At 45.7% G+C, this 18,351-nt stretch overlaps 1 protein-coding gene across 2 annotated transcripts; it reads left to right on the forward strand.

Annotated features, from left to right (window-relative positions):
* Positions 1-631: 631 nt before the first annotated feature.
* On the forward strand, positions 632-17,904 carry LOC126544649 (abscission/NoCut checkpoint regulator). Of its 2 annotated transcripts, XM_050192093.3 has the most exons (11): positions 633-835; positions 1,002-1,120; positions 1,835-1,885; positions 3,938-4,059; positions 5,195-5,283; positions 10,000-10,170; positions 11,504-11,750; positions 13,119-13,189; positions 14,454-14,522; positions 15,720-15,817; positions 17,584-17,904. In XM_050192093.3, exons 1-11 carry the CDS (start codon positions 788-790, stop codon positions 17,630-17,632), a joined length of 1,134 nt encoding a protein of 377 aa, XP_050048050.1. In that variant the 5' UTR covers positions 633-787; the 3' UTR covers positions 17,633-17,904. The 2 variants fall into 2 exon arrangements, with proteins under 2 accessions (XP_054933766.1, XP_050048050.1); XM_055077791.2 differs by lacking the exon at positions 17,584-17,904 and having other exon boundaries at positions 632-835; positions 14,454-14,526; positions 15,720-15,811.
* The last annotated feature ends 447 nt before the right edge of the window (positions 17,905-18,351 follow it).

The raw sequence follows: 18,351 nt of genomic DNA on the forward strand, positions 1-18,351 counted from the left end.
GCCCTAAAGCTTCCTCTTAAGCTTCAGCGTCTGCAACGGTACTATGGTCCCTAGAAAGAGAAAAACATTCTAGTGACCATAGCGGTACATTCAACGAGGTTTAAAAGGGTACGTCCAAGAACGTTTACAATTTACGTCCAGTCAATGCCTCCTGTATTTTGACAATGCCTGCCCAGTCTCTTCAAGATACACGACGAAATGTACGCGGATCAGTGGTACACTGCGGCGGCGTCAGAAATTTATGTTTGCCATTATGCTGACAGCATGGACTTTCGCCGTGGGGACATCAGCGGTACCGCTGCTTTTGGTTTTCGTGTAACAATAAGGCCCGCTGACGTGACCCTAACAACTGCGCGGCTGCCCTAACTATGCCGAGTAATCTGTTACTGGACATTACTGGGAGTGTAACTATGAGCGTAACGTACTCGAAATGGAAAGTGATGCCCGGTTGATCCCAGTTTTGGCAATACCGGGCAGGCATAGAAGCTGCTCGTCTAGGGTAGCTTGTACAGTACATTGTACAGTAGTACATCCGTGTGTTCACGGCCTCCGAGAGCGGGCGGAGCACGCTGTCCACCATAGAAGCACGGGCGCTGCTGTCTGACAGCGCACGCCGCCGAATCTCGGAGGCCGTGGTGTGTCCAGTACGTTGCCATCGCGTCGTCAGCCGCCAGTGGGCACCACGCCTATTTCCTGATTGTGTTTTTATTTGGCCGCCGTGTTTCGTCTACGGTTTGGGTGATTCATCTGTTGTGATCGCGCAATCGCTCGGACACCGCCGTTGCCAATGTCATGTACTGGGTGTAGTTCAAAGTTCGGACTCCTCACGAGAGAGGTAAGGCGTCCCTAAAAGCAAGCGCGCATTTTATCGCAGTTCCTCCCTGCTGTTGTTATTCTCTCGCTAGCTTCGCGATATCGCACAAACTTCACAATGCTCGATTGATTTCTTCTGAAAACCGTCTGATCGTGCTCTATATGTGTCTCTTGTGCGGCGCTTTTAGCACTCCTGTCCCAACTGCCAATTCTCGTACTGCGCCAAATGCCTAAAGTCGTCTGTGCTCGTACCGAAGTTAGGAAAGCAGCACAAAGTTTGCAGGACGTGCTTTGAGACTCTCAGCAGGTAAGGATGCTTTTATCTCAAAACGCTTGTTACGTATTCCTTAATAGAGGCCTCTACACTACTTTTGAAGGCCGTTTCGGTACTGCGTATGCCGCGCGATAGTTAACCGAAACCGTTGCTGCAATATGCAACATGCGACGTTGCTAAACTCCGGTCAAAGCGGTTCGTCTGAATCACGTAGTACTAGTGATCGAATACAACTGTTATTCTACCATAGGGTTCTTAAGTTTACAAGAACCAGCACCGTGGCTCTATGGTAATTTAACTTGTGGTCGGTTTGTTTCAGTCTATGAACTCTGAACGCTCGATCGTGCAGCCAGTTTGCTCGGTAACCGAACGGTACATGTAGCCGTTGAGTATTTGTTCTAATCATACCTTGATGGGGGAGAGGGGCATTGTGAAAAAAACTTAAAGGTGATGTTTCACTAGAATATGTGACTAATGATATTACAAGAATATATCACTGAGGCTTGTTTCTAACCGAAACCTTAGTGATAGGTTTACAGCTAGGTGTCTTTAGCGGTTTACGACACAGGACTCCATGCAGCTGGCTCCATGATAACGGGCTAGCCATTAAACTTCGTATAGTTTCAGTAGACTGGCTTATTGAAGCAGACATAGCACACTGACAAGCAGCCATCGTCACTTAATTCTTTTGAGTGTCACTACGATTGAAAGAGTGCTTGCATTTCAAGCTTGTGTTTGTTTCCACAGGACTACTGCTAGTAAAACAGAGGAAAGAGAAGCGCCTGCTGCTCTGCAAAAGTGAGTCCTGCGAGAGTTGGTAGTGTTCTGTCAAAATAGCCCCACAACATTTATGAATTCCTATGAAAGAAACGCAAAACTTAAGTAAACTATAAACCAAATGTTTCTTGAGAACAGAGGAGGTATATGTTATATCACACATTAAGGATTCGATACATATTTTGTGTTTGCACTGAATGCTCAGCAGATTTGCAACACGTGGCCTGTGTTCGTTCATTTTATCCTGTGTTTGACGTTTGGCGCTGTTGTGATGGCTGAGCCCACATTTTTCCTTTGATGCACATGTGAGGTACGCATGCAGAAAGAAGGAAAGTGAAAAATTATCTACAGTATAGTGTGTATTAAGGCTGCCTTATTTTCTTACGGTTTATGTATTGGTTATGTGTGAGAAATATTTTGCCTAGCCATCAGCCATGGTGGCTGCATTTAGATTGGTGCACAATGCAAAAACACTTGTGCACTGTGCTTTGGGGGTAGGGTGAAGAACCTCAGGTGGTCAAAATTAATCTGGAGCAATCTGCTAGTTAGTTGTCCTTTCCTGTGACACATTTTGTATCAAATTCAACTCCTGTTTTCTTTTTCTAGCTATATATGGAAATATTAGATAAGCTTTAAGGATGTCTAGAGTGTTAGGGGTAGTTGATTATATTCCACATTGAAAGCAGTGCAAAAAACACAGACAGATAAAAAAATGATTCAAGTGCTTGTTGGCAACATTTAAAAATCTATTTTTACCAGAAGTTCAGCTTAAGGACTTTACTGAATCTACAAAAAAATTAAGCAAATGTTGTTGAATTGTGCAGCTTATCAGAGAGTACAGCTTAAAGAATGGATGTTAAAAGGAGATAATTGTCATTATGTATCTTCGTAATATTTTGGTGAAGTGACAGTTGTCACATCAATTGCAGTTAAGTAAATGAAATTAATTTTCTCTAATACTCAATGTTGTATAAATAAGGGGACACAGGTATGAAGGTCTATGCTACTGACATGTTTGCACTGTATTTTGTTACTTTCAAATTTTGCAAGCAGTACTTGCCAATTTTGTCCATAATTAATCATAAGTACACAGTTACCTGTGTTGATGAGGAATGCTTTCTCCATTTAATAAGGGGCCATATTTTGTACCGATTCATTTCATTTCCCATTATTATTATTTTTATCTGTCCCGTCAAGTGGCTGATCCCATTAGTGATGCAGGCACGAAAGCATTCGAGGCAGCATTCAGGAAGAGTTTAAAGAAATGGAGAATGAAATGGGGAGACTGTTAGTTATTAAAACTGTAGAAACTGAGGACTCAGAGTCCAGTAAAAAGGAATGCTGGAAACGTGAAAAAGCAGCAAGATTGATTTCACAAAAGATATTAGGGAGTTTTAGAAAGTGTTGCATTTCAAGAGTCACGGTATACCTAAAATAGGGTCAGGGAAAACAGGAGGAATGCGGTAGATGGAAATTCAAGACGATGAGCAAAACGAGAACAAGGTGAAAGCAGGAGCCAACGTTTCAAGTGGACTTGTCTTTTTCAAAGCGACATACGTGAGATGATGATTATGATGATGATGATGATAATGTGAGATAGGGTCAGCGGCAGAGCACATGCACAGAACTGAAACTGCACTTGAGTTCCTCTGAACTTTTTTTTTTTTATTATTCTCTCACGTGCCTCGCACTCAGCGTTTCTGAACTTTGGGTGCCATTTCTAAAGCTGCCTATTTCTGCCTTGCCTCAAATGTGAGAGGAAGATGGCTGTGCTGAACAAGCAGCCGCAATCCAGTGTAAGCAATGTTCTTTTGGGCAGTTTTTTGCACTCTTTTGTACACCTGACTGATATCGTGCCTTAATGTTCGGTACTTCGTTTCTGAAACTCCCTATTTCTGCCTTGCTTCAACTGTGAAAGGCTAGTGCTGAACACTGAACAAGCAGCCTCAAGCCATTGCAAGCCGAGTTATATTGTTTTTTACATTCTTTTGTATGCCTTGCCGATATCATCCCCTATCCTTAGGTACCCTGTTTCTAAAACTCCCTATGTCTTCCTTACCTTGCCTATGAAAGGAGAATGGACGCACTCAACAAGCAGCAGCAAGCTGACCACTCCGCTTCTCGTGGAGGTGGTTCTGCGCTACAGATAGAGGAGATTGAGAGCCGGCTGAAGAAGCTGCGTCAGGACAGCAAAGGTGAAAGTTCGAGATATTTTTCTGTCTTGATTGCTCTATCTACATTCCTCAATATATTAATGATAATAATAATAATAATAATAACTTTATTGCCCTGGCTTGACACAGCAACAAGAATGCTAACATTTCATTACTTACAATGGCAGAATCCTCGTGACGTGCTGTTAGTTGAGACATTAAAGTGGCTTTAGAGGGGTCAGGCCTGAACTAATATAACAGTGTTTTTAATGTCGAGACAGAATATTTTTATGATTCATTTGTGTAATTAATGAAGGCTGCTTTGTAGACTTGTAAGTACTGTAGTTTACAGGGATTTGTTCTCAACACGAAGCTCTCGCTGGTTTTTTGCTTATATATATGCATCTGAAATGCAAAAACGTTATTAATAGACAACCCCTTAACCCATTTGAATGAAAGTGATTGCATTTAAGAAAAAAGTTATTTAACCCTCTTATGCCATTTATAAAACGATCACAACTGTTTATATTCAGTTATTCAGAAGGGAAAGAAATGACACAGATAATGACAAATGTCATTCTTAGTGTGGTCCTCGCATTCCTATCTTCGTTTTCAATCTTCCACCTGGTTTTGTTCTGGCACCCATGCTTCCACGATAGCGCCGCTGTGTCTGGGTTAAAGAAATATAATGGCTGCTATAAATGTATGACAGATGGCAGAAATATGCAAGAATGATCGTTGCACTACAGCGCAACCACTTAAAATGGAGAATCGCTGGCAGTAGCGGTTTGCGAACCATCCCTCCAACCGGTGGATGCTCCCCCCACGCAGCAAAACCACGCCCACAAAAGGGCACGTTCTGTAGCGCGCTAACGAAAACCCCAGGCTGAGCATACCCAGAGAGAATAAGAAAATATGCTTCTAAGTATATACACCAGATGGCAGAACTACCTTGGTGCTCCCCAACTTCATATTATACTGCGCAAATTTGACTGGAGGGAGTTGAGAATGTACCGGTACATCAGTGGCACTGAAAGGGTTAAGATTCTAATTGCAATTCACCTTGACCTCGAGGAAACACTTGCTAACACCAAGTGGCGTCGTTGTCTGCAAGGCTTTTAATCATGTCAACAATTATAGAGCATGGTTTTAATGGGACACGGTGCAACATTTCCAGATGTCATTCCAATTCACGCCGACATCGAGGAAAGACTCGCAAAACTCAAAGAAGTTGATGTCTCCTACTATCGTCAGGCCCCAATCACAGTGAGTAATAATTGTCTCATAACGTGCTGCCACCCAAAGGCTTTAGTAACTAGCGTCATGGCAGGTGCTGAAGGACTCGATGAACTTGTCCAGTCAGTCAATCACTCATTAGTTTATACATACAATGTGTTTACAAATATACATGGATGGATATGTAAGTGTACAGAAGGACTCTAATGTTGCACACAAATTGCCGTATACACTCGTGTATGGGCCAGACTTGCCTTTTTTTTTTCAATTTTGACGAAGTGCAGCTCCTACATCGGGCTGGCCCATTTTGCTGTGGCCCTTACTAGAGTGTGCATAGTTCGTAACTGTGACTGACGCAACAACAAATGTGAACTAATAGTGTAGCAAGTAGGTGACGCCCCCTCGGACATAATCTTGGTTCACCCGCCAAGCTCGGCGGCCTGCTATAGCTCGGCAGGCAACAGTGGTCACCCGCACCACAATAAACACCGACGAGCACGGCAGCTCGCCGGTCAGTAATCTTTGAGCACCACCACGCTGAGAAGCCCTCCCTTGTTCACGACACGGGGTGGATTGTGACACTGGCGACGAAGATGGGATCCGTGTGACTCTAGCGACGAAGCTGGCGACGAGTACCTACGGAGCGTCCCACGCCGCCGCGAGCGGCGAAACACCGCCCCCCGTTGCTGTCGCCATGCCGCTGTACGGAAGGCTCGAGCCGTTCGAGGGAGATGGGTCCGCCTGGCAAATTTACGAGGAGCAAGTCCACGTGTTCTTCCGGGCAAACGACACACCCGAGGCCAAACAGCGGGACATTTTCCTAGCCAGCTGCGGGACCCGCGTCTTCAGCCTCTTGCTCGACCTTCTGAAGCCAGCCACGCCGCACGTTAAGACGCTGGGTGAGCTGCTTGCCATACTGCGCTCGCATTTTAACCCAGCACCGTCCACACTCATGGAGCGTTTCCGCTTCAACAACCGGAGCCGCCGGGAAGGAGAGACCCTCGGGCAATTCGTTGCTGCGCTACGAGGGTTAGCGAGTGCCTGCGCCTTCGGGGACCAACTGGACTCGCTGCTCCGGGACCGTTTCGTCTGCGGAATCAACAACCCCGCCATGCAGACGCGACTCCTGGAGCTTCCCGACCCGTCGCTGGACGACGCCGTGAAGGCAGCGCTGGCAATGGAAGCTGCCGCCAAGGACGCCGGCGAGATTTCCCGTGCGACTGGCTCACCGTCGGCGGAAGCGGCGGTCAACAAGTTCGCGACAAAGGGCAGTACCTGCGGTCGCTGTGGTGGTGCCCACTCCCCTTCACAGTGCCAGTTCTCTCAAGCACAATGCTTTACGTGCGGGAAAACTGGGCACCTGGCACGTGTATGCCGAAGTGGGAGGACGAACAGCAAGCAGCAGCCTGATTCAAGCCCAGGTACAACACAAGCCCGCGGCCAGGGTAGCCGTCGCAAGGGTACGCGGCGGAGGCATGCGGCAGCAAGCTCAAGTTCTTCCGCGGCCAGGCTCCACGTCGTGGCCGAGGACCCGCCGATTTTCGACATGTGGCACACAGGCTTTGTACCGTCGTCTGTGCCGCCATACATGCTGACCGTCGAAATCTGCGGGCAACCCATTTCCATGGCGCTGGACACGGGGGCCAGCGTGTCTGTAATGGCCGGGAAGCTCTTCAAGCGGACTTTCCCCGGCGTGTCCGTCGAGGCTTCGGGCGTGATGCTGCGCAGCTCCTCCGGGCAACTCTCCCAGGTCCAGGGTCAGGCACAGGTCAGCGTTCGTTTTGGCGACAGGGAGGCAACCCTTCCCCTTTACTTAACGAAGGGGTCGTCGCCGACGCTGCTGGGCCGAAACTGGATTCATGTACTGGGCATTCGTCTGCCAGAGTACCCGGAAGCCAGCCTGCATGTGATGCAGAGCTGCCAAATCTGCCAGAAGCATCAGCGAGCCTCGCGTAATGTGGAAAGCACCCCCTGGTCGTTCCCACAGAGACCCTGGTCCCGCCTACAGGTGGATTTTGGGGGCTGTGGCGGTGGTGGCGGAGCAGCCTCCCTGCGCTTGGAGGACCTGCAGAGCCAGCTCGAGGAACAGCGGGAGCTGGCATCGGCACGGCTGCTGGAGCTGGAGCAGCTCCAGCTTGACCACAAGGAGGCCCTGAAGACGGTGGAGCGGCTGCGGATAGAGCTGCGGTCGATGCCCGAGAGCCTGGTGGTGAGCACGGCAGAGTGCAAGTGCCTGCAGAGCCAGTTCTCCGTGCTGTACAATGAGAGCCTGCAACTCAAGACTCAGCTGGACGAGTGGCGCTCCTTGCTGTCGACAGCCAAAAACTCACACCTTCGCCACATTGAGCAGATAGAAAGCGAGGAGCTGGTTGTCCAGAAGAAGCTTCGCTCGGAGGTCATCCGCCTCGAGGACAACATCGCGCAGATTCGTCTCGAGTACGAGAATCTACGCACTGAGTTTGAGGCGTCGTCGGTGTCCAGTGAGCAGGCTCAGCCAATCAACCGGGAGATGCGGCACATTATAACGAGCCTGCAGAGCCGCAACAGGCAGCTCAAGAGCGAGGTCTCCCGCAGTAAGCGCAAGCTGCGCAAGGCTCAATCAGAGAAGCAGAAGCTGGCTGCTGACCAAGGGTGCCGTCCCGGGCCTTTGCCAGAGTCGGGAGCTCCAGTTGTCGCCAGGAACTTCCGTCCTGGCCCACCCTGGTCTGCCGGACAGGTGGTGTCTCCTGCCAGCGCCTCATCGCTGCTCGTCCGCATGCCAGATGGGGCCATGTGGCACAGACACGCCCACCATGTCAGACCTCGCCTCGGGACCTGGCCAGCACCCTCGACTGCCACTGAGTTCCAGCCCGCAGGAGGACTAGCGGCAGCACCAGTCGCTTCTAGCGGAGTACCGCCTACCTCGGAGGCGACAACCGTAGCCAGTGGTGCGGCACCCGTGGGACCGGTGTCAAGCCCGGCACCACTCGCAAGGCCGACCACTACGGACCCCCCGGATGGAGCAAGGCTGGCTCAGGCAGCACCCGGCGTTGCCACACCCGACCCGTCAACACCGGTGCCCAGGCGGAGTACTCGACGGCGGAGGCCACCAGACCGTTACTCGCCTGGGTAGCAGGCACTGTCGACCCAGCTAGGGTGGAGGCGGAGCCTCATAGTGTGAACTTGGACGTTTGTTTCACGAGTTTAACTTGAACTTGGACGTTGTTGAACTTGGACATTGGTTTGAACTTGGAGGTTTGTGTTTTTTATTTTAACAAACAAACTGGGGGTGAGGGGTTGTAGCAAGTAGGTGACGCCCCCTCGGACATAATCTTGGTTCACCCGCCAAGCTCGGCGGCCTGCTATAGCTTGGCAGGCAACAGTGGTCACCCGCACCACAATAAACACCGACGAGCACGGCAGCTCGCCGGTCAGTAATCTTTGAGCACCACCACGCTGAGAAGCCCTCCCTTGTTCACGACACGGGGTGGATTGTGACAAATAGCATTAAATCCTCAGGATTGTAAGTTATTGCTTTGAAATCTTGTTTTCATCTGAAACTGAATAAAAGCATTATCCAGGGTGAAAGAGACCGAGCCACCGAGAGGTTCCTAGTTCATACACTGCAAGAAGACGCAGTCTTTTGGAACGGCTGTGCTGGAGCTGCAGATTGATCAGTATATGAAAGGGATATTTCACACCCATACAAAAGTGGCAGTAAGCTACAAAAATTCATGTGAAAGAAAGCTTCGCTGATTAAAAAACATTCATCCTGGTGCCAAGGCTATTGGACCTAAGGTTAGGACCAACTGCTGCCTGACCAGGACATCCCCTCGACCAATCAGGCTCACTAGGAAGCCAACAGTTCACATCGCAAGCAGGAACTGCTATTCAACTGCTAGCTGCCTGCTTAGCTCTCCTGCAAAGTTGGGTGATGTTCCTAAGTTCAATCTGCAGACCAGGAGGTTTTAACTCTGAAGCTTCCTGGGCAGCCTGATAAGTGTTCTTTAAATCTGTCATGAATCTACCTCTATATCGTGTATTTCTGCAGAACTCATTTTGCTGAAAAATGAGGACGGTTATAGAATAGAATATCTTTATTTCCATCTACTTGATGGAGGATAGTTAACCTTTTAACACTAGCCCTAGATGATACATTAAAATATCAGCTGTGGTTGTTCTACCATTCACGTTGCGCTGCAAGTGAGGCCAATGTTGGCGCTGTGTTTGGCCAACATTGCTTAACATTTTGCCCGTGTAGGCTCCTGTACAGTCAACTACAACATAGTGTCGGACACGGAATTCGGGAAATGTTGCTAAATTCCGTCAAGCCTGTGTACATATTCTTAAATTATAAGTATGACCTTTCGTAGCTTTTGAGAATTGCACAGCAATTCATCGAATTAGAGAAGTGCCACACCCTGACAGAGCAGAACGCAATGATTATTCATTGCTTCACGCAGTGGTCACAATTCACATTTTTTTTTTTTTTGCAAGCTGTGTTCTGTCATTCTTTGTGGCTGGCTACCATCATTGCCAGTGTTGGCTGATGTTGGGTGAACCCTGCTTTGTGTGTTGCTTTGCCATCCTGTACCACTATTGCCAAAGATTAGTTCTACCCCTCCACAACAATTCCTAGTTTTCGTGCGCTTGCTGGAAATTGATCACCCTCAGCTCATTGTAGTGAATGCAGTTGAACTTGAGCACTCGCACTCCATTATTTTGCCAATTGCAATCGCTTCTTAAGAATGTGTTGAATCTTTGCAGGTGTATGCAACGGATGCAGAGAAAGCAAGCAGCCTCTTCGCTGAAGTGATGCACAAGGTGGCCATCGACAGGCGTCGGGCCCAGGTTATAAAGGCAACCACCGATGAAATGGAACAGCGTCTCGAACGCCTACGTGGACTTAGCAGAGATTCCATGGATTCAAACCTTCAGGTGCGCATTCCTCAGAGCTTCACACAGTTCTACATAGTCTTACCTTTTTCCGGGAACATTAACAAAAAAGTTTGGTTATTGTATATCATTTATATATTCTCATTAACATGTAGTTTAAGAGAGAAGATATCGTTTGTGCCATCCTGCATGTACCTTTTCATTCATAACTGTGATATAAATATTTTAGTTAGTCTACTCTCCTTACTCCCATAGATAGTAATAGTTCTAAAAGGAATAAAATCTGAGTCACTTGGCACTGATGCTTTACAGAGAAGTGTTCTTGGAGAGGTGTAATATGTGTCACACAATGTGTGGTTCAGGTACTTATACTGTGTGATGTTCTTGTTTTTTCCCTATAAAGATTTTATTCCAATTTATCTCAATGAGGTGCACATAATAGATCAGACTTGTGTGGGTGTGTACACTAGCCCGTGCAGTTAAGAGGACAACAAAGGCAAAATTGGGGCAAGCTAAATTGATATGATTTGTGAAAGAACATATGTCTCACTGCTGGTAAGGACCGAGCTTATGCAACAGGTGGAAAGATTTTAATAAGACAGAGCGGAGCGGCAGCCGTGGTTTCAAGAACACGGGACCAGCCCTTGCTACTGTAAACCGTCCCGGCACTGATTTGTTGGGAGCGATCAGTTTTCAGTGTTATAAAGCAAACTGCAGTGCATTCGAACCTAAAACAGGGCCAACACTGTTCAGTGTTGTCCTTTTTTTTTTCTCGCATTAACTTTTTTTGTTTTTCTGGCACCAGAACTTTCAACCCAGTTCATGTTCCTGTGTCATTCCGTGTTTTTCTTCAACACTATGTTCATGTGGGTTCCACTGTTTAACTTTTGTTTTCTGGTGTCTCTCTCTTTGCATAGAAAGAAATTTACTGTTATTCATAGCATACAGAATGTATGAATACAATGAAATGTGTTTCAATATGGTGATGAAAAACAGCATGTCGTATTTATTTTTTTACTTTTATGCATAGCATGCTATATTGTTCTGCCTTCGACTTCATGCTTTTGCTTTCTTATTCTTGTATTTCTTACTATTTTACTGGCATAGGAGTGACGACTTCTCTCCATCATTTTGTTTGCTTCACGGTCTGTACATTTTCCACTTTCTTTGTCTTTTATGTCTACTAGCCTTGTTCCAGTCTTTTGTGCAATGCTGTACTACTATCTTTTATGTTATGTTGCATTTGGAATATTGCCCTATTTCCATTTATTTCTCTCTGTGACGTCCTCCTTACCAAAAGCCTCGTATGAGGCCTGTAAGGAACTTTTAAGAAATAATTAAATATTGTAATCTGCTACTGTTTTCTTCTCTCTAGGACACAAAGGACAACACTTCATCCGATGCCGCTGGTGTTCCCCTTGCCACAACGGCGCCAACAGAGCTTCACCGGTCCACACAGGGAGTGAGTGATGGAAAAGAGGACCAGCCCATAGACGAAGTGGCACGACTGATTAGCGAAGAGCTTAAAGCGGCAGCAGAGTCAGCGAAAAAGGGTCTAGAAGAACTCCAGAAGGACAAAGAACTCATGAGGGAGCTTGGGCAGATCAAGACCAAGAAAACGGGTGAGTTCTCATAGCCTTTGCACTTGCTACAGTGTGCCGCTGTACAGAGTTTGTGTGTTTGGGCTTCAACACACAAAATGTGAGAGAAACAGCTCAGAAAAACCTCTTCATATTCCGTCTGTTGTTGTGCGCTTAGTAGATAGAATTTCCACACAACTTGGGGTTTAGCCGTGCTGCAGCATTGGAAACTTGGCTAGTGTGATGTAACACAGCAGGGGCTGCTGCGTTTTCTGACGATCCATCTCAGCTTTCATTCTTTTTTACCCTTTGTCAGTTGGCTCAGATGCTGCCGTGCCACAGGGATCTTGCATCTCCACTGTCCACTTAAATTTTACATTTTCTTTCTGCCTGCGTTATATGCAGGTAAAGTATGGTATATACCAGCATTGTGTAAACACCGAAGACCTTTTTTGTGTGTGTTTGCTTCACATTTTGGGATACCCGAGCGCTTCATCTTTATGGAGCTGACTTCTGCGTCTTTGGATTTGTTTTGCAGCCAACGTGCCATGCAGCGGTACTCACTCATGCTTACACATACCTGTATGTGTTCTCACGGATGAGTGTGGTGAAATCCCGACAATTCAAAATCTCTTAACTCGAATTGATGAATATTTCTAAGTGTTCTGTTCCGTGTACTTGAATAGAAAAAGACTCCTGCGAATTCAAATTCAAAGAAACTCGCAATGATTATTTTGAAAAAAATGTCTCGCTCCCATGGATTACTTTCGGATGAACCCGAGCCAAAGGCAAAGATTGTGTAACATTGTGTGCCTTAAATATGACAAGGAAAGACGCGTGGGGAGCTGAGATCGAACTGGGGCAAGCAGAGCACTGTGCACCCATCTTTCCCATACGGCAGCAAGGAGCCTTCAGCGTGCACTTCATCCTGTTACCATGCAGTCAACTATGACTCCCCCCCCCCCCAATTTCTCCTAGCACATGCTTGATCACATTATCTCTTAAGATTGGCCACGCAGGAGAATGGCATGCATCAAGCCACCATCCTGCTAGGCTCAGCCTCTTCTTGCTTTTCCGAACACCAACAGCAAAAACTGGGTGTGAGGCGCGGCCTTATTGCACTTGCACTTTATACAGAACCTAGGCTTCTTCCAGCCGTAGCGTGCTGATAGAGGAATGTGAACCCAGTGATGGTTTTGTTCTTGTGAGCTGTACCGCACAAATGATTGGGCACTATATTTAAAGGGTCCTCTCTAGTTTGATTATTCCAATAAACTTCCAGTCCTCTTAGAATTCCAGTTAAGATTCTACTGTGCTGTACCTGCCTACGATGTCATGCCATAGTGAACGCTACTGCTTTCACTGCTCAATGATTTTTCAGGGTACTAGTGGCAGATGTTTTGCTTGCAGGTAAAAAAAAGGCGGAAGATGGCGGATCCGATTCAGACGACAGCACAGAGGCGGACGCTGTTGTGGCCAAGGTGAGGGCTGGGCATGACTTTATACTTCAGCTCAATTGCAGCCGAGCTTGTGCAGAAAAAAGATAACATTCTTGCTGCCACGGCAAAACGAATTTTCAGCTACATGAATTTCAGTGCAGAGGACATCTACAGTTGCACTATAATTCTTCGTGAAAACCCAGCACGGTGGCCTAGTGCCTATGGTGTTTTTCTGCAAAGCATGAGGTCACAGATTCAGTTCTCGACGGCAGCTGTCACATTTGATGGAGGCAAACTGATTTTTAAAAAAACGTGTAAATTCCGAGGTTTCACGCGCCAAAACCATGATGTGATTATGAGGCACACCGCAACGGGGGACTCCTGATTAATTTTGATCGCCTGGGGTTCTCCAATGTGCACCCATTGGACACTGTACGGCTGTTTTTGCATTTTGTCCCCCTTCAAAACGCAGCCTCCAGGCCAGGATTTGATCCCACACCCCTCAGGCTTAACAGAGTAATGCCAAAGCCACCACAGCTGTTGAAATGCTAAAACGCTCGGTGTTCTTGGATCTAGATGCACGTTAACCCCAGGTGTCCAAAATGTTTCCGGAGATCTGTACTGGAGCACTCATCATGACCCACTTTGCACTTTCGGGATGTTCCTCTCTACCATTCTATCTAGCTTCCCTCCAGACTTGCACCTTAGTAGAAGGGTAGGCGCTTTTGCAGGGTGTCATAAATAATTTCAGTTGTCAAGAGGCCAACATGGCGATGCCCAGGGAGCTCTAGAGGGCATTGTGTACATTCAACGCGGTGGAAAGGTCCAAACGACTTTCTTGCATTGTGCAATTCCCCTCTGCTACGCTCCTGTCATGTATACACACGCTCTGAACCACCCATCAATGCTGTGTTCCAGACCACAGCAGCAGTAGGAAAGTCGAAGAAGCACAGAAAGCTTTGCTTTAGAATGCACCAGAGCACTCATTTGTGTGTTAGATGGATGGATGAGTCGTCAGAGCCACGACAGCGGCACTTGTTGGTAAAGAATGTAACTACAGTGGCTCTAAGCTTAATTGAAAATTAAAAAGATCATATAAAAATTCCCGTTTTTCTATGCATTGTTGTGAAAAACCTCATGTTGCTGCAGTCTGTATTTTACAAATTACCTTTCTTTTTTTCTTTTTCTGTAAATGTTGGAGTACCCCCTATGTAGGTTGCACATACAGCTGAACCTGGACTGATCATTGGTAGGGTTCTTGGTAAAAATTGATAAGTACCGGTGTTTCTCTGTTGCCTGGTTACAGGTTCTTGAACAAGCAAAACTCGAGGAACTCGAAGAGTTGCAAGAGCTGGGCTTAGACCAAGGCGGTGAGGTTGGTAAGGCTGGCTTGGCTATGTCAATTTATGTATACTTTGCACCTATTTTACATGGCACATACAGTCAGAACTTAAATGAAGTTCTATACGACGCAACAATACCTTTGTTATATGTATATATAATGAACTTCTCCATAAAACATCATCTATTTAGAACCTCTATATAATGAAGCATGCCTATACATAATCTAAACTTCAGGAGACTCGTTGAAGCAAGAGGCAGGCGAAGCATTCGCTTCCTGCTGCCGGCGCTCTTCACGATGGCGTTGTCTCACACAGGCAACACTATCAGCCGTGGGGGCAGTGCAGATGCGAAAGCGTGGCTGGCTTCGCTTCATACCGCCAATGTGAAGACATAGTCGACGTTGCATGAAACCGTATCTTTCATCACACACTATCAAAGTCTCCAAAATTCATTTGTGTCTCATTCAAAGTGCCTTTTCCGGCCAACATTCCTGAATTCAACGTTAGCCATGGGCTGAGAATTGGGCGTAATGTGTGGCTTGCTGCAGCGGTGACGCACTAGCACAGAAACCAATGAAGCCAGTGAAAACATAGGATTTAAATTGTACATAAATTTAAATTAAAATGAAGAATTTAATATGAATTAGAGTTAAATTTGACAAGGTTTGCATAAATTTGCGATAATCGTTATAAGAAATGAAACTTACCAGAAATTTAGTCCCCCATTTGTAACTAGTTTTACAGTCCAAATGAGCAGTTATGAAGCTTACTGCAACATCACCTTCATTCATAATTCTGCATTTTAATTTGAAAAATAAATGTTTTCTTCCACTATGCTTTTCTTGGCTTGTTTGTCGGCTTCACATTGTGCGTTATGTATTGTTTTTAAGGGCTGTAAAATAAGACTTTTTTCCTGCTAATTTTTCTAGTGAGTCTCGGTCAGCCTTGTGGCTTTAGGATGCAGATGTCTCTTATGCAAAAATCCCCAGGTGTCCTTAGCAATCGCCTAAGAGGCGCAAAGGTGAAAGCCTACTGTAATTCACCTTAATCCAATCACCGATCAATCATGAATTAATTTTGCTCATCATTAATCATCTCTTAAACACGGCTGGACATGCTTTGGTTCTCCTCTGGCCTTCCTTGGGTCATGCGATATTTTCTGTACCTCACAATGCAACCTTGAAACAGACATTTAAGACTTTTGCCTTGACTTTTTCGATTTCTGTCAGGAAGCTGAGGAGCTTCCCTGGTGTGTAATCTGCAATGAAGATGCCACCCTACGCTGCCATGGCTGCTCTAATGACCTTTACTGCCGCCGCTGCTACAAGTGAGTTGTGACACAACTGTATGAAGCAACAATGAAGCCAAGTAAAGTGCAAGCGAAGATTGTTGTTTTTGCTTAATTGAAATGTAGAAATAGTAACGTAAAAGGGAAATGAAAGTGGATGAAAAGGTCACTTGCCACAGGTGCGGACCGAGCCCACATCCTCCGCAGTATGCGTGCAGTGCTTTACCTTTAATTTCCCCGTACTTGATTATGTACTAATACCTATTCCCTTACTACTAACTTTCAGCTAAACTATTACCAAAACAATTGATTTCCCGTACGCTTTCTCTGGCTTCATTGTCAATTACTTGGTATGGCTGTGACTAACAAAAAAAATCGAACCTCTTGGATTTTTTTGTTCTCCTCGCACGACACCATTGAGTAACTAGATTTTAGCCTCTTGTAATGTTTTTTCTATGACAATAAAATTTTAATAAGTATAGTAATTAAATTATTATTCCTTGGTCTCCAGTGCTAGCCACAACTGAAAGCTTGTTCCGGCATATCAGAAACACTTCGGTGCACATATTCTTCGAGGTAACAAACTCAGTGTAGCATAAGTGACTCATTCGACTTTTTGGGGGTAATTGTGGTATCCTTCAGAAATCATGCTAAAATCTTTTACTTGTCAAGGGATGCAATCAGATGTGAAAGTATTTTCCGAGTTTCTCTCAGCAAACAAAAGCACTGTTAGGTAACATTTCTTTTGCTGCAACAATAATCAAAAGCCTAAAGCAGGATTTCCTCTGTCTGTCATCATCAGACAACCTTCTTGCCCTTGCCTTCGTTGTTATCAGAACTTTTCCCACTGCTATGCTGCCTTTTATAAACAGCAGACAGTGCTACGGAGGCTAGAGAAAACATCACTCCTTGCATTTGCAACCAAAACATACTGCGTCATATATGAAAGACATAGGTATGCACCATGTAATTCAATGTAAATATTAAGTATCATGCCTTTTTGTAGCAGAATGACATAATTATGATGTGGAAGGCATTGCGTAACTATTTACTTATGAACGGGCGTAGTGACATTTCTGCAACCAGCAGCAAGTTGCAGTTGTAACATAAAATAGTTATCCCACATAAAGGTGTTGCAGGTAGAATACGACTGCACTGCAAAATGCGCATAGCGAGACTTCTACAACCACGTAGATTTCGCAGCGTTGCATGCTATGCACGATATGGAGTACAGGATTTGTGTCCACCTCGCCACAGCATTGTGCTATGCAATCACAAGCTTGGTGTAATAAGCAATGCACTGTCGTGCAGTTTTGGGCTTTGCAATTTCTGTGGGGTATGGCACCCCGCACAGACTCCAAGGGGTGGCCTCTGTGCACGCATTTTGGAGGCCTCAACAGGCATAAGCATAAGCGTTTAATCTGGTTGGTTGACCACTTGAGAAGAAACAGCGTAAGAGAACAAAACGTAAGGAAGGGGCAAGCAACGACAGTGTGCCTTCCTCATGTCCTGTCCTTTATCACCGTTTCTGCTCAACTCAACAGGCAATATCATAGCAGATGAGTACAATGTCGTCTGCTTTGCAAAAAAAAAAAAGATGATGGCAGTGTCCTCTCAGAGAGCCTGTTGCTGTCACAGTAAATATGTTCAGAGTTGAAAGAATTGCTGAAGTCTGCTTATGTAAAAGAAATTTCTTTTGCTAAGTAATAAAGCAATTCAGGTCGCAAAGTGTTTCTGTTCGTCTATTTATGAGAAGGAATTGCCGCTACCTAATTCAAACTAACTTTCAATTTACTTTTTTCCAGGGAATTCCACGACTCTGAGCCACATGAAACAACACTGCTGAAAAAATAGCGCAGCAACTACTGCCCCTGGAATACCCCACACCCACCAAATGAAAAGATGCTTCGGTAGTGCCACCAAGAATTATTTTATACGGCAAATTTACCGGTGCATAGTCAGCGAGTCATGCCCCAACACAAGCAGCATCTTAATTGCACGCTGTATGATAAAAGCTCTATTGTTGCTTCGCTTGTTGTCTGTTAAAAAGAAGCGTTGGATGGCAAAATGTATGTGTCCGCAGAATTGCATAAAGAGTCTGTCAAATAACAATGCTGCCTGTCAAATGAGTGTGCTCTCCTTAATTAAGGTACTGAAGCAGTATAATAGGAAAGGTGGGAAAATAAAATCTTCTGACCTTATTGACACTTTACCTCCTGTAGACTTTGTGCAAAACGTGTAGACGTACCTAGCTCGTCTACAGGAAGCAAAGGGTTAATAAGGTCAGATCAATTTACTGTGGACAAGCTGGCACAATGAAGAGTGCCAATTTATCTCATCAAAGACAATTTGAGCACTTCCACATAAATGAAAATTGTTGAAAATTGCAACACAGAAAAAAAAAACGTTACACTTACTCCTCTGTAATTATGCAAGAAAGGACATTACAATTCTGTAAGGTGCACTTGTCGACACATCTAAAGCAAAGTTGATGTATTATACACCACTTCAAAATATACCACTAGTTTCTGAGCAGGGCTTCTTGCAAAACCGCACCCCCACCCTTGGCGTCC

Source organism: Dermacentor andersoni, chromosome 10 (genome assembly GCF_023375885.2).
Source record: "Dermacentor andersoni chromosome 10, qqDerAnde1_hic_scaffold, whole genome shotgun sequence".
In the NCBI taxonomy this organism is placed as follows: Eukaryota; Metazoa; Arthropoda; class Arachnida; order Ixodida; family Ixodidae; genus Dermacentor; species Dermacentor andersoni.

Bases quoted from the DNA above. Each gene is read 5' to 3' on its own strand.
- LOC126544649 (XM_050192093.3), top strand. From the start codon at position 788: ATGTCATGTACTGGGTGTAGTTCAAAGTTCGGACTCCTCACGAGAGAG. The intron at 5,284-9,999 runs GTGAGTAATAAT...GAATCTTTGCAG, and splicing joins ATCGTCAGGCCCCAATCACA to GTGTATGCAACGGATGCAGA. The intron at 13,190-14,453 runs GTGAGGGCTGGG...GCCTGGTTACAG, and splicing joins CGGACGCTGTTGTGGCCAAG to GTTCTTGAACAAGCAAAACT.